This window comes from Pimephales promelas, chromosome 1 (genome assembly GCF_988280905.1).
Source record: "Pimephales promelas chromosome 1, fPimPro1.hap1.1, whole genome shotgun sequence".
In the NCBI taxonomy this organism is placed as follows: Eukaryota; Metazoa; Chordata; class Actinopteri; order Cypriniformes; family Leuciscidae; genus Pimephales; species Pimephales promelas.
The window spans coordinates 16,007,854-16,024,543 of NC_142769.1; the positions used below are offsets into that span (position 1 = coordinate 16,007,854).

Sequence of the window (16,690 nt, forward strand, 5' to 3'; positions counted from 1 at the left end):
GATCACAAAAAATGCCATAGTGGTCTTTTCAAATTCTCTCTCCGCTTCCTCCCTCTGGTCATCCTAAAAACATACAAAAACAGAGAGCAATTGAGGGACTGTGGAAGAAGAAAAAAAACCCCAGCCCCAAAATTTAGTTAGCTGTACTACTAAGGTCAATGTAGAGCCCAAACATCTGTTGTTAACTTTAATTAAAATATCTTCAATAAAATTTGTAGGGTTTATTACAAGAGTAGAGTAAGTGATGACAATTTTCATTTTTGGGTGACGATGTACTTTTACACTCTCTTTAGCTTTGAAAATGCTTTTAAACACTTTCAAAGGCTCCCAGTTGCTGACCATTGTAGACAATCACAGACATATTTGTTGAGTGCAGTACCACAATGGCCAATCAGAGGCATTTATCAATCCACTCAACAGTGTTCAAAATGCATTTTGGGGTGAACCAACCCCTATTAAAGGAGTAATTCAAGGGATGGGCAACGATTTATCGCGATTAATCGTTAGCAAAATAAAAGTTTGTGTTTACATAATATATGTGTGTGTAGTGTGTATAATTAATTTGTATATATAAATACCCACACATGCATGTATATATTTAAGAAAAATGGGTTATTAACATGTCAAATATTTATATTTATATATAATATTAATTATGTATAAATATATATAAAGTATATACATGCAAATATTTCTTAAATATATAGATGCATGTGTGTGTGTGTGTATTTATATATACAAATTAATTATACACACTACATACACATATATTATGTAAACACAAACTTTTATTTTGCTAACAATTAATCGCGATTAATCGTTGCCCATCCCTAAGTAATTCAAAATAAAAATTCTGTCATCGTTTAAATTTCTCTTGTCATTTCAAACCAGTATGAATTACTGTACTCTGCAGAATTTTGAACAGCGTTGGTGACAGAACAGCACAGCCCCCATTCACTGTTATTGTATGGACACAAAACCAATGCAAGTGAATGGGGGGCTCTTAAAGGATTAGTCCACTTAAAAAAAACCTTTTGCTGATAATTTACTCACCCCCATGTCATCCAAGATGTCCATGTCTTTCTTTCTTCAGTCGAAAAGAAATTAAGGTTTTTGATGAAAACATTACAGGATTTTCTCCATATAATGGACTTCATTGGGAACCAAACGGTTCAAGGTCCAAATGACAGTTTCAGTGCAAACTGTTCAAAGGGCTTTAAACGACACCAGACGATGAATAAGGGTCTTATCTAGCAAAACAATCGGGCATTTAAAAAATAATAAGTTTTATAAGCACAAATGCTCGCCTTGCTCTGTTCTGTGATGCACGTTCGTTTCAACATAATTGTGTATTACGTGACGTCACGAACGCGTATCACAGAACAGAAAATTGAAACTCATTTGGACCTTGAACCATTTGGGGTTTATTGAAGTCCATTATATGGAGAAAAATCCTGGAATGTTTTCATCAAAAACCTTAATTTCTTTTCGACTGAAGAAAGAAAGACATGGACATCTTGGATGACATGGGGGTGAGGAAATTATCAGCAAAACTTTTTTTAAAGTGAACTACTCCTTCTTCAAAATACATTCTTTTGTATTCTGTGGTAGAAAGTCACACAGGCCGATGTGTAAATGATAACAATTACTTTTGAGCGATATGTCACTACCAAACTTACTAAATTAAATTAAACAAAATTAAATTGCGCGAGAACTGAAATGAAGTAGTTGAAGGAGATCGCAATTCTCGCGCATGCGTCGTGGAAATCTAAGGAAGTCTCGTTTCAGGCCAACAAGGAAGAAAAGGAATAGTCGAATAAAGTCGTTATTTTTGTTTGTTTTTTCGCACAAAAAGTATTCTCGTCACTTGATAAACTTATAGTTGAGCCACCGTAGTCACCTGGGATATTTAAACATTTTCTTCATTGACTTTCTGGGCCGTCAAGAGCCAGTCCCTTAGGAAGCCAATGTGGTAGTGAGACAGCTCTCAAATTTAATCAAAAATATGTTCATTTGTGTTGCGAAGATGAACGAAGGTTTTACGGGGTTGGTACAGCATGGGGGTGAGTAATTAATTACTTAATTTTCATTTTTGGGTGAACGAACCCTTTAAGGCAAACATGGTTGGACAAAATTTCAGCAATTTGTCTACATTACCTGGTATTCTTTGATCAGACAGCTTGCATCTTCACCAAGGTACATGATCAGGCACTTCAGCAGGCACTCTCTTCTGACGTCTATGTCCGGACTCTACAAAATGTATTGTTTTTATTAGACCAAAACACTACTAAATTGATTGCCACAAGCAATTTTGTTCTCATGCAACCAATATCTGATCCATAACTTTTATAGTATCCTTAGTTTTTTCACGAAGGAGTCCACCTTCGCTCCTGATCACCTGGAGAAGCTGAGAGCTCTGTCTGTCCAAAGAGGCCATAAATCTTGATTGCAAAGGTAAGGTCGTGATAAGAAAAAATTCGGCATTAATCTACAAGAAAGAGAAACAGAAAAAAGTGATTTTACTTTCAGAATTAGTTGTAAAAAAAAAATACATAGACACACAAAGCATTAAACAACAAAAGTTATAATTAGGGCATCCAAGACATTTTCAAAAATACTACATACCAAAATTCAATTATAAAAACTATGGTAAATTCAGGATTAGTCACATTTAAAAAAAATTCATTACAAATAAATGCTTTTACCTCCTCTTGTTGAAACAGAGCTGGCCATCCAATGCACTAATGGTTCTGATGTGATATTTCTGTGAAACTATTCGCTGCTGAAATAGAACAAAACCTGTCAATCACTGTATGATTAACTTAATGAATCTATGATGTAGGCTAATTACATCGCACGTACATCTCTGGTTTGAGTGCAGATTTCAGTGAGAGAGCGCGCGCGCTCTGAACTAATCTTACGCGATGACTAATCTGAACAACTTTTGATTATTAGAAATTGCATTCATAAACTCAAAAGAATCGCGTGTGTTTGTTCTAATGTGCAACGCGATTATCGTATAAGAGATGCCTTTTGAGAAGACTCAACCCACCAAAATGATAGAGGGAGTAACATTACTTTGTTACACACCACAGCTGAAACCCACACGCGAATGGCGGGTGTTAATGTCAAGCCCTGATATATTATGTTTATAACACGCCCAAACATATGTTTAAAATTACTTACCAATTTTCTTGCTTCCCGTTTTCCCACGCTGAGTTCTTCCATGCGGTTTAACAAGATGGCGGAAAGCTGAACGTCTCACGCACGACCACGGCACGGATGACGTCAGAAGTCACGTGACAACGGAAACCAATATTTTTACTTTAATTTAAAGAAATCCATTTACTTTACACTAACAATACTTACTTTTAATTTAAATCAACGAAAAATTTTACATTAAACTGATGGCTAGATAGAAAATTAATTGTTTTGTGTTACATCAAGTATAAAAATTTCTTTAGAGTAATGACATGCCTTGTTCACTTTTTTCAGTGTACGTCCCTGTATGGCAAGCCCTTTTAACATTTAAAAGCTAAGTTTGCCTATGTTAATCGGAATTAACATTGTAGATATCAACAACGTCTTTCTGTCTAGTCGTAATTACTGTACATTTGAGATAGTTTATATTATCATTTAAGATATCTGTAACATAATTGTGACTAGTCGAAATGACAGAGTATGGCAAGCCGTGTTAACATTTAATCATGAAAGGGCCAAAGCCTTCGACACCGCCACCCGGGTGCCTTTAGGTAACTAAAGGAACCAGGGTTGCGGTGCCACAGGCTTGGGCCCGTCATCGCTGCTCGCAGCTTTATTTCAGGTTTTTTTACCACAATTCTGAAAGGACCCGAAGACAAAAACCATATATATATATATATATATATATATATATATGTTTTTGCCTGCCGTCACCGTGTCTCGCCTTATAGTGTTATCAGTATTATTTTGGACAAAGTTTTGCACACTTCAATGTACACTTAAGCATGCGTCGTGAATTAAAAATTTGGAAACGGGGTTGTTACTGCAGTAATATCACGTTCAGTGCTATAAATCTCTCCGTTCCAGAATATTTAATTCATAACATCAATCTTTGATTCAGGAGTTTGTGCAACCGGAAAGTATGTGAGAAGTGCTATCTAAATTACCTTTCGGGCTTCGTTCCGCCATTTCACCTCAACTTCAAGTGCGAGGGAAAAAAACATAGCTTCTGTATGGAAAGCAATTAGCAATTTTAATTGGTCGTCAATTCACTGAGTCTGTCTGCGTATTGTAGCAACGAGCACAAGACTGTGCTGTTGTGAATCCAGTGGGAAAATAGATCTCGTGTAGGCTATTGTATTGTTTATATATTTCGTGTGTCTATGTGATAGAAATATTATTTGATGCAAATAATTTTAGCCGGCTCAGCCAAACTTTATCAGCTGGCGGCTCAATTTGGCTTACGAGATTATTGGCTGGCGGCGGCTGATATTCGAAATGGTGCAAATGGCGGCACCTGGCGGCGGCTTCGGGATCTAAGTACGAGTTAGCTTGATTACTTGCAAAGAATGGTAGCTAGCTAGCAGCCAGATAACAACGTGCAACCTACAGTTTAGTGTCCCAAATTGTTCAAATTGAAATGAAACTAAAAAAGAATTAAGAGCAGCAAGCTAACGCAAAACAAAAAAACTGTGCCGTTAAGATTAACGCCCTTGGACATTCGCGGCAGTAACCACAGCAGGTTTGTGAAGTTTAAGACAAAACGCTAAACTACCAAACACTATAAGTACACATGGACATAGAATTCACTAGACTGGACGAACTTACCTTCAATTTAGAGGAGATGGGTTCACCAGCGATCATGACGGCGATGCAGGCTGAATATCTGTGCCGTTATTTTCTGCTTGAAAAACAAGCCGAAATCGCGCCGAATGCCTGGCATGTTGCCTCAGCCAATCAGAGTGGCTGACGTTACTGGTTGGGTTATGATGATATGCTGCCTCAGCCAATCAGAGTTCCGTTCACTGGTTTTTGACTCAGGTTGGTTGAAATCCAAGCTCTTAATATAGCTGTCCTCGGCTGTCCTTGACTTTTCTCCTGCTGTTAGTTCTTTTTAAATTAGGAATAAGGTGGATATACCTAAATAGGCTACCATGAAAAATAAAAATACATATATGCATAAATAAATAACTTGATTAGGCTACTTAAAATAAATAAACCAGTAAAAAAAATTTAAAAAACAAAAACAACAAACATTTTCATTTCATTTTCATTTTATTGTTTATTTTTACAGGGACAATGCACAATTAAAAGTAATTGCACCAGAATTAGCTAATAGCTAGTTTACATCTGCTGTCCCTGGGCAGGAAAACAAATAAAATAGCATACATTACATATACACCACATGAAGCATCACAGTACATATATGTAGATTATAAAATTTAAAACCAAAATATAAATCAAATAGAGTACAGTTCAGTCATTAGTGGTTGCAAATTTGTTTTGATAGTAGCCAGTGCTTGAGCTTATTTTTAAAGATTGAGTAGCTATTCAGGCTGCGAATGTTTGTAGGTAGGGAATTCCACAACCCCACTACTCTAACTGAGAAAGCTTTTTGCCCAAAGGCTGTTTTTCTGTACTGTGGTACCAAATCTCCCCTGGCAGATGCTCTAGTCCTACCTGCATTTCCATTATGGGTCACACATCCCTGAAGAGGGGGTGGGGCAAGATTATGCATAATTTTGTACATCAGGCACACATCAGTATAAAACACAAAATTATTCATATTTAAAAATTGCAACTTTTGCAAAATCGTACAATGATGGAAGTCCTTTGGTTTTTTATCTAACACTTTCATGATTTGTTTATGCAGGGAGTGCACAGGTTTAAGTGTAGTTGCATCTGCTTGCGACCAGCATGTTATATAATACGACAAGTGAGGTAAAATCAGAGTATGTACTAAAAGAAGTGCAGCTGATTCAGAGAGCTGGTGCCTGATGCTTTTAAAATTATTCAAATTGAATTTAACATTATTTATAACCCTTTTTACTTGCTTTTTAAATGACAGGTGTTGATCTATTATTATTCCTAAATATTTAACATGCGTCACAAATTTAATTGCTTCACCATTTAATATGATATCTGGATTCACAGAGTTTTGTTTTCGCGCAGTGAAATACGTGCATACAGTTTTACTTATGTTAAGAGACAAACAAGACTCATTTAACCATTTTGAGACTTCCACCATTGCAGATGAAAGTTTTTTTGCGACTAGTTCTTTAGTTCCTGCATGAGTAAAAAGCACAGTATCATCTGCATACATTATAACATCTATACCTGGACATGCTTGAGGCAGATCATTAATATAAATACTAAATAAAATCGGTCCTAAAATTGACCCCTGAGGAACCCCCGTAGGACAACTAGCAAATAAAGAACATTTATCACCCACTCGTGTGCATTGACTTCTATTACTGAGATATGATTTCATCCACATCAAGGCAGCATTTGATAAATTAAAATTCTGAAGTTTTGACATTAAACAGCTATGGTTCACTGTGTCAAACGCCTTTGTGAAGTCTAAAAACACAGCTCCAACAACACCACCTTTATCAAGTTTACTTCTAATTTGTTCAACAAAATAACAATTAGGTATAATATAAACATCTGTTTATAACTGTGAATTAACATCCAAATATGTTATCATATATTTTGAAAACTGCTTCTGTGTGTTATGATGAATCTTATAATTTTATTAGGAAAATTTCATATTCATAAGAGTAAATGAATCATTCTAAACCTTGTTTGAAGTTTTTTTTTTGGTCTGATTTTCAGTTTTCAGTATATTGAGTCTCTCAAATGTATTGATAAAAAATGTAGTGATACAATTGTATTTGCTAAAGAATATTGAAGCTAATTGAAAAGTGAATTAATGTGTATGGTATTTTCTTTCTTAGTACAAATTACTGGTTTCTAACTTTCTCTTAAATCATTATATTATACATAATAGATAGTCCTTTTCCCCTTTTTATTTTATTTGTTCAATTCTGTCCTATTTTTATTTGTTTCTTATTTATTGTGAAATTATTATTTGTTGATTGTTATCTTTTTGGATGTCATGTTATTGTTGTAATTGTTGTGCGTTATGTGTAATGTTGTTGTAATGTGTAAAAAAAAAACAACACAAAAAAACGGCAATTAGGTTATACTGAGCCTGATCTATTTCTACCAGAGATTGTCTTAGAATGAAGGTATACCTTTAAGAAAAATGTTACCTGAGGTGAAACTCCCCTTCCCTTATTTGCATGTGTACGGTTCACAGCATTTTCATTTACATGTCAAAGCCTCCTCTAGAATTAGGAGAAGGGGGGTCATGGGGGGACAACTGGTAAGCAAGGCCCACGTCAATTTCCGGCAATTCACGGCAGTTTTGAGTGTTGCCTGTAAATTGCCGTGTGCAGTCGTAAACCTGAACTTCCACGACAATCTACAGTGCCACTTACTGACGAAAATCCCACTTTTCATGCAGTGTTAAATATCAAACAATAATTACCAACCAAGGTGACTGCTCTGTCAGGGACCACACGAAACAAATAGAGCAAAAGCTGCTTACCTTGTTTTTGGTCGACCTTTTGTTTCGTGGGGTCACCAGCAGGGGTCGTCACCACGGCTGCTCCCCTCTCGAAGCTCCTGGCTGGCTCGCCAATTATGTTGTGGCCAGTGATGTTTTCCTCAGTGATGACGATAACGTAAAAATTTCGTTAACGCACCGTTTTTTTATGACGATAACGCGACGATTACTAGCTAAAAATAGCTCTGAGGTGACTAAAACATGACGAGACGTTTTTGAGGTTTTTGTTGACGAGACGTAACGAAATTGATTATAAGTCTGACGTTCACAATGCATGTAATTTATGCCCGTTTTGCGTGAAATCGGTCTGTATGGAGCTAAAAATAAGTATCAGCAATGCTGCCGTTTCCTATCTCGTGTGCCCAGCGCGCACCAGATTCCACACAACAACACAGGGTTTAATGGTAGTTTTTGTACCAATAGAGTAGGACAAAAACTAGGATAAAACCTGTTGGAAAGCATATTTTGCAGCGATGTTTGTGTGAGCATATCAGTGAACATCCCTGACCACTCGTGAGTTTGACGTCTTTGTAAACGAATGTTTAATGTGTTTTATGAATGATTGTGTGGGTGCTAACACACAAACCTAAAATTCTCGGGACAACAGCATTTGTCCAAATTTCTATCTTAACCATTCTATTTCATCAGAAACGATCTTAAAACAGGGCTTTAAGTGTAAAATACCGAACTAACCAAGACCAAATACAGTGTTTATTCAGGGATTGTCTTATTCATTTTTATGTTCAACACACACCAAGTGTCATGTTTGTTTCACACTTTATATTCGAGTATGCATTCTTTGTTCAATGCACCTCAGTATTGGATATTTATTTTATTATTTTGTTTCAGAATGTTTGCAACTTTGCAGTTTGCAGTTTGCACAAGTAAAGATAGACTGGGTTGTATAGATGTTTGTGTTTACAAATAATATGCATATTATTGTTGCATACTACTTTTTTCATTGCACTTTAGCAATTTCTCAAATAAAGCCACAATTGCCAAAGTAAGAATGTTTTTATGCTTGGCTTTTTTGGAGTAAAACAGTGTTACCACTTTATCTGTGTACTCTAGTAGCTCAACGTTTTTGCTGTTTAAACTTTAGAAGTTTAAAAAAAAAAAGACTACTTTTTTTTTACTAAAATTGATTAAACTTGACTAAAACCTTTTGGTGTTTTTGTCGACTAAAACTTGACTAAAACCTTTTGTGTTTTCGTCGACTAAAACTTGACTAAAACTATTAAGTTTATAAGTGACTAAAATGTGACTAAAACTTAAAAGCATTTTCGTCCAAAAGACTAAGACTAAAACTAAAAGGGCTGCCAAAAACAACACTGGTTGTGGCAGATTTTCAGTCTCAATTCAAATCATCAAAGTCTGGTTCAGGTCTTGAAAAAATTGTGCAGAGTCAAGGTTTCAGGTCTCAGAAGAAGTTAATTTATTTGAGTAGGTCAACAAAGTGAGATGTGGCCAAGCATCTAATTTTACAATGGTCTGCACACATTCATTCTTATACCTTGTGGTACCCAATTAGCGCTCAAATTGTATCTTTTCTCTCTTTGCTCCTCCTTATTACTCCTCCCAGATTAAAAACACCTGCATCATCATTTTACTTTTAATTGGGACAACCTTCTTTGCGCATGCTTATCATTTCTTTTTAAAAAATGGACATCTGTATTAGTGTCTTTTTACACAATGGGCTCCTGTATTAGTATCTTTTTACACAATGGGCTCCTTGTTTCAGTACGCTTTTCTCTGTGGCACATTGTTACATTGTATACAATTTGTTTCTCTCCCAGTGCCTTCCAATACCTGCATCTGTGCTACAAGTGTTTTTTTTTTGGGGGGGGGTACTTTTCCACTCTCTCGTCCCTGTCCTCATGTGCCCTATGATCCTAGTTTTTTTTCTGCTTGGCATTACATCACATGCACGCTTCTTTCACATGTACATAGGACAAGCAGAATTCTCCAACAAGGGGTGGGCAAATAATGAATTTTAATTATAGGGTAAAACTACCCCTTTAATGTTTACATACCAAGAAATATAAGACGTGAACTCTGGCAAATGTAGATTGCTGGACATCAGAGTTGCAAAGTCCTGAAACAATTTTTACAAAGGACAGCACAACCATGATCAACAGAACCTAAACATTAAATATAGGCCTATTACATATGAATGAGATTTGTTGAATAATCTCCGCTTATCTGCTTCAATGTTAACACCAGTATCCTTCAATTTCTCTTTGAAGTGTGCGAGTAGTTGTAGGACCATGGGCATAGCAATCAGAAATACTACATTTGAAAACAGCTGGAACATGGATTTTAATGTGCTGGCAAAATGCTGACACATGATTCAAAGGACAATCACAGAACTGACAGCATTTTTGTTACCACATAGCAAGATAGACTATGTAAATGCCATTAACTTCTGTTAGCACTGGACCATCATCAGATTACAAAGCCTGAAACGAAAAAAAAATATATATATTTCAAAGGCAGGTCATGCAAATAACATGGTAAATGTTTCCAAATATGTGAAATATCGTACTTGGTAAAATGGTGGAATAGAGTAAATTTTTTTTCACAGCAAACCACGTCAAAAACAAACCGGTAACACTTTATTTGAAGGGGTGTGCATAAGACTGACATGACACTGTCATAAACATGACATAACACCTGTCATGAACATGAAGGAGTCTTTATGAATGTTTATGACTTTTGTCATTAAGTGTCATTCGTTAAATTATGACACTTCTAATGCAAAGTTGACATTGTTTAAAATGTCTTTTTTATGACAACTTGACATTAACCAAGACAAAAATGTCTTAATTATGACAACTTGACATTAACCAAGAAAGAAATGTATTTGTTATGACAACTTGACATTAACACAGACAGAAATCTATTTGTTATGACAACTTGACATTAACCAACAAATGAACAGGTCTAATTATCAAACTTAAAGAAGTTTTTTTTAGCTTTGTATTAACATTACATTACCCTGTCATATGTGGTTGGTTTTCACTTTGGCCGTCATGACACCATAACTCTGTCATGAATATTTTACTTGTCCTCAAGTAAAGTGGAACACATTGTACTAGTTACAAAGATGTCATTAAGGGTTATTACACTGTCAAATGCTTTAACAACAGTGTCATTAATATGTCCCTTTACCTCAAGTAAAGTGGAACACGTTGGACTAGTTATAAAGATGTCAGGTTGACAGGTTATGATTTCTTGGTTAATGTCAAGTTGTCATAACAAAGACATTTCTGTCTTTGTAAATGTCAAGTTGTCATAATCACGACATTTTTGTCTTTGTTAATGTCAAGTTGTCATAACAAAGACAATTTAAACAATGTCAACTTTGCATTAAAAGTGTCATAATTTACCGAATGACACTTAATGACAACAGTCATAAACATTCACAAAGAATACTTCATGTTCATGACAGGTGTTATGTCAGTCTTATGCACACCCCTTCAAATAAAGTGTTAGCAACAAACCATTTGTGTAAACGAAGTAGAAATTAAATGCATATATATTATAAAAAGCAGATCATGCAAATTACATATGTTGTCTATGTACAATTTTGAAGTTAAGTTAGATGGCAAACTTAACTTCTTTCCCGTGGCAAAGTGATTTTTTAATTAAATGCAACACATTTAATCTTATGTATTAACTCGTTTCATCTGACTCCATAAAATGAAAAGGTTTATCAATGATATCTGTACATCTTTTAATACGCTAATGCTCAACTATTCCTTTTAACTCTAATGAAAATAAAGTCAAAGTATGTTAGAATAATCAATTATAACAATTTATTATGTCAGGTAAATGTATTATTACAATTTCATAAGATAACCAATGCAAACCATCAAATATTTCTAGAACAAAGAAGAATCCTTTTACCTGACGAGGGTACGTGAGCTGGGAGTAAAGCCTCACGGACTGATCTGAAAACAAACAACAGCCCAAAACCCTTGTTGCATTTCCCTTATAAAGCGCTCATTTCATATTTAAGTTCCAGTGGAAATTTACTAGAAGGTAACCATTTGCTTAGTTGTAAATTGCATTCAGACAAAAGGCCAGAAGGTGTTAACTCAAAGACACACCCTTCTGTGTGCAAGATATTTCTATATTCTTAAAAACCTACCTTTTCTTTTACTTCTTTGGAAATGAGACATTATTACCAGTCACCCTATGACCTTCAAAAAGATATCATTAAAGATTATCACATTCACATTAAAAACATATTCTTGTGTGAGCGATTTCTGCAAGTGTGTGTGTGTGTGTGTGTGTGTGAGAGAGATGTTCACATGTTAATTTGAAAGCAAGGTCTTTGTTGCTTTGTCTTCAGATGACTCTGGGAAAACTGAGTTTCAGTTTTCTAGTCTTAAAATAGTGATCAATTTTTCTTCATGTCTTGGATCACTCCTACCAGGGATTATACTTGAAGCCGTTGGCAGACCCTTAACCAAAGGCTTCCACAACCCTTTTTTCTGAACAAGCTAATTTAGGCCAATTTTGGACCATTTAGTCTCATTGAGTCAAACACCCACAGATTTTCAAACAGGTCAAACATAATGAAGCAGATTCCATTCCACCCTAGACCTGCACTGCATCCAGACTTTTCTTTGGACCTTAAAATGGCTGAAATTAAACCTACAAAAGGTCATCACCTCTAGACCAGCTGCAGAAATAGACATTTTATTTGTTACAAAACAACTTGACAGTTGCATTCTTTGCATTTTTTACACTCACATTTAGAACTGCATAGAATCTTGGCTTTTTAATAGATCACTCATTAAATAGTGTATACATTTTTAATAGGGATGTGAATTTCTGCCAAAAATGGCATTCGAAAATCGAGGAGCAAAAGTCGATTATCGTTCGAAAATCGGAGAAAAAAAAAAAACGCACTCACACAATAACAGAAAGGGAGGCTAATTCCATCTTTAGCGATTTATTAATTGAACAAGTGACATGTTTTCGTCATTTTTTTAACACAGAAGAATAATTGGAAGAAGAAAAAACTAAAAGCACAAAAAACGATTTTGCATCGACAAACCAGATGCTCGCTCGATCAAAAAATAATATCATGTAATAATGTTTTTATGCGAACCTGCCTTGTAACCGGCAACAGCCGACTTTTTAAACAAATTCGTTTCGATGAAGATAAACTATTCATAGCATAACGCTTATGTCATATTCTTGTTCAGAAAAATTAGCATGTCATCAACATGTTCTGGAAGGAGACGCGAGCGCAACCTGTTGACGATTAGTCCAGCCGCGGAGAACACCCGCGCGGATGGCACAGATGTCGCAGGCACACTCAAGTAGGAGATTGCTAACTTTTCCAGGCGGGGATATTTCTTCGCGTTGGCCTTCCACCATGTTATGGGATCAGCGTTCATTGGTGGGCATACTGTATCTTGGCAGTATTGCAAGAGTTCGGTTGTCGCTGTTGCTGTCTGCTCGATGTTATCCTCGCCAAACAAGACCGCAATCGCTGCAGCAGAGAGGGCGTCATTTTGTGGATTTTTAGCCGCCGGTGGTTCAGTAGGCATTTCTCCCGATTCCCGATTCAGTGCATTCACGACAGTGCTCTTCTTCTGTTGTTTGTTTACACTATGTTCAAAAAGCTGGTATCCTAGATCGCCCAGTAGTGGGTTTCATGCATGTTAGTGACACCTTGTGTCCCTAACAGGAAAATACCTTGCTCCGCGATCTGTGTCAGTAGGCGCTGCGTCAATTATGTTAAATACACATTGGAATTATTGCACGAAAATATAACGATATTCGAAAAAGCTATTTTATGATCGAAGTTCGAACGCATTTCGACTATTCGACCATTCGAAGATCGTGACTCATCCCTAATTTTTAATTAATATTTTAACTAAAGCCAGTTATGCTTGTTTTCTCTAATATTTTGTTTTAACGTGAAACAACAGCGTATAATGAGGCAACACTGCTTGTGTACAGTTTATGCAATGTATTGAAACAATAAATATTATATTCTTTTTCTGACAGGGAGACATGGGAGAGCAGGGGCCAAAAGGTGACACCGGAGAGAAGGTCAGGCTGAACATAATATCTATACATATTTAATAGTATAAACATGCTGAACTATAACATGATTAACTGGGGGTGTATGGACCGTGATATTGTGACATTGCTAATCATAGAACATCATTACTACACTGTGGACTGTGAAATTAAATTCACAAAGATTAAAATAATTCAGTCAAATTGTTTTATGCTGAAGAGTGTACTATTCATTAGGGCCCAAGCCCTGAAAGGGCGAAGGCCCTATTGTTTTCCATAGGATTATTATTAGGGCCCAAGCCCTGAAAGGGCGAAGGCCCTATTGCTTTCCTTAGGATTCTTATTAGGGCCCAAGCCCTGAAAGGGCGAAGGCCCTATTGTTTTCCTTCCGATTATTAGGGCCCAAGCCCTGAAAGGGCGAAGGCCCTATTGTTTTCCTTAGGATTATTAGGGCCCAAGCCCTGAAAGGGCGAAGGCCCTATTGTTTTCCTTAGGATTATTAGGGCCCAAGCCCTGAAAGGGCGAAGGCCCTATTGTTTTCCTTGGGATTATTAGGGCCCAAGCCCTGAAAGGGCGAAGGCCCTATTGTTTTCCTTAGGATTATTTATTATTAGGGCCCAAGCCCTGAAAGGGCGAAGGCCCTATTGTTTTCCTTGGGATTATTAGGGCTGTAGCAAATGCAACATTTAATAATATACATCAAATGTATTTAAGGGGCCGAAGGCCAATTTAGCTCAAAGGGAAATGATTCATTGATTTGCAATGAATCTATGGAACCGAATCACTGAAACGAGCAAATGACTCGCTTAGAATTCATTTCAACGGGCCGCAATTATAACCAAAGTGAAACACTATGTCTTAGCAAGGTAACTTTAGATCGAACAGTACAAGACATTAAATGTGCAAACACGACACAAGAAGATTTATCTTTTCAAATATATGGAAGACTTTATTAGCTATTCTAAACACAACTAAGGTCTAAACATAATCACGCACATACACACACATTCATACAGCCGCGAAAGGGAAAGAGTGAGTTGGAAAGAGTGAGAGAGAAAGTTTCAACTTTCTATATGCACGTAAGACATAACCTGAAAGGACCACCAAGCATTAATTTGAACCTTCATTTCTTAGAGAGGTTATTCAATTAACATTAAAGCACCAGTTCAGTTAGAGCCTGGAGTACTTGCACTTTGTAGTGGCTGAGGGAATTCCCTTTGTCTGCGTAGCGTCGAAGGGGGGGTTTCCCGGCCGGGTCCGTTGCGTGGTTTGTTGTCTTTGATGTGCAGGGATGGAAGTTCCTGGGTTTGCTGGTCACGTGTGACTAGCAGCCGAATGAAAAGTCTTTACGATTTCGAAGCGCGTTGCGGAGAGCCGTTTAAAACGAAGTTTTGCAGCAAACTTAACCAGTTAACCTTCGGACACCCGACGGCGCTCTGAGCTGTATTTATTGTTATCCAGGCATGTCATTTTAAGCTGTGAGCCCCCTTGTGGAGCTGAAGGTTAACAGGTTAAAAAAAAAACCATCACACATTTCCAAATCAGGACTCAAAGACAAATTCGGAAACGGATCATCATTCTTTGGTTGAATACAATCTTTCTTCAAAGTCTTTTAACATTTCTAACTTTTCTTTGGTAATGATTTTTTTCCATTTAAACAACAGCTGAGTTACCACACGTGTTGACCTCATCTTCAACTTCTCTTCCATTGCTTTAGAGTCAGATAAATCATGTCCAGTTATACGAACTAGGCTTCCAAGAGTAACGATTTTAGATTTAAATGAGTATGTCCATCAAAGCAGGAAAACATCCCTCCTTTGACACATCCAAACGTTGTCCACAAATCAACAGTTCTTGAAGAGTCCAGTACAAATAGTCCGTTATTTCACTTCTCGATATTTTAAAAAGTGACCATACTTTGAATAAATTACAATAAAAAATAGGTAACTTAGATACAGAAAACTTCTTAAGGTTCGTCCAGAACAAAGACTTGTCAAGACCCAGGCCTTCAAAGTTCCTAAAAATAATGGAAGCAACCAAACTCCAATTCTCATTCTCAGAACTTTCAAAAAAACCTTTGTATATACTTTAGCCAAAAGGCGGCCACTCGACTCTGTAGATGAATCAGACCTTGTTCCCCTTCATTTTTAGGCAGATACAAAACACTTTGTGGCACCCAATGTAAATTATCCCCAAAAAAATTAACTAAAATAGATTGAATTTTTTTCAGAAGAATTACTGCTGGGTCAATACATGCTAGCCAATGCCAAAGAGTAGAGGCTGCCAAATTGTTAATAATTAACACCCGCCCTCTATATGACATGTTAGAATGTAAAAACTTCCATTTATTCAAACGACCCACAATTTTTCTCTTCTATCCTCTCAAAATTCTTCTTTACAGTTATATCGTCTTCCAAATACACACCTAAATATTTAAACCCATCTCTGCTCCACTTTAACCCCGCAGGGAGACTGGGTTGTCCATGAGACCACTTTCCAACCAAGATAGCCTCACTTTTATTCCAATTTACTCTAGCGGAGGAAACAAGCATAAAATCCCTTAAAATCTTTGTTATCTTTGACACATTGCTGTGTTATTTAATGAAAATAACAATATCATCAGCATAAGCTGATAGTTTAAATACTTTTTCAAAATTTGGAATAGTTACACCCTTTAAATCTGCTCTAAACTTCTGTAAAAGGGGTTCAATTGTTAAACTATATAACATACCAGAAAGAGCACAGCCTTGCCTGATACCTCTAAAAACACTAAAGGGGGCACATAAGTCACCATTTACATTCAGTAAACTTTCAACATCACAATAAAGAGCTTTTAACTTATCAATGAAAATGCTATTAAACCCAAAAGCTTCTAAAACCTCCCATAAATAACTATGTTCAATTCTATTGAACGCTTTCTCTTGATCTATTGAAATCAAACCAAAATCCACATCAAAGAGCTTACTGATGTCAAACATTTCTCTAACAAAAGAAATATTATCGGAAATTTGCCTTCCTGGCACACAATAGGTC

The 16,690-nt window shown here is 36.4% G+C and overlaps 2 protein-coding genes across 2 annotated transcripts in view; one reads left to right on the plus strand and one right to left on the minus strand.

Annotated features, from left to right (window-relative positions):
• Positions 1-3,474, minus strand: part of LOC120473639 (uncharacterized) — a 3,606-nt gene extending 132 nt beyond the window's left edge. The window contains exons 1-5 of the mRNA XM_089131846.1: positions 3,187-3,474; positions 2,706-2,782; positions 2,399-2,488; positions 2,158-2,250; positions 1-63 (exon numbers count right to left, since the gene is read on the minus strand). The exon at positions 1-63 is cut by the window's left edge and continues 132 nt beyond it. Coding sequence (XP_088987972.1) covers positions 1-63; positions 2,158-2,250; positions 2,399-2,437 — 195 coding nt within the window. The 5' untranslated portion in view covers positions 2,438-2,488; positions 2,706-2,782; positions 3,187-3,474. The remainder of the gene's footprint in view (positions 64-2,157; positions 2,251-2,398; positions 2,489-2,705; positions 2,783-3,186) is intronic.
• The window catches only part of col25a1 (collagen type XXV alpha 1 chain), a 483,837-nt gene that overhangs the window by 260,434 nt on the left and 206,713 nt on the right, over positions 1-16,690 (plus strand). The window contains exon 10 of the mRNA XM_089129575.1: positions 13,643-13,687. Within this exon, the coding sequence (XP_088985701.1) occupies positions 13,643-13,687 (45 nt within the window). The remainder of the gene's footprint in view (positions 1-13,642; positions 13,688-16,690) is intronic.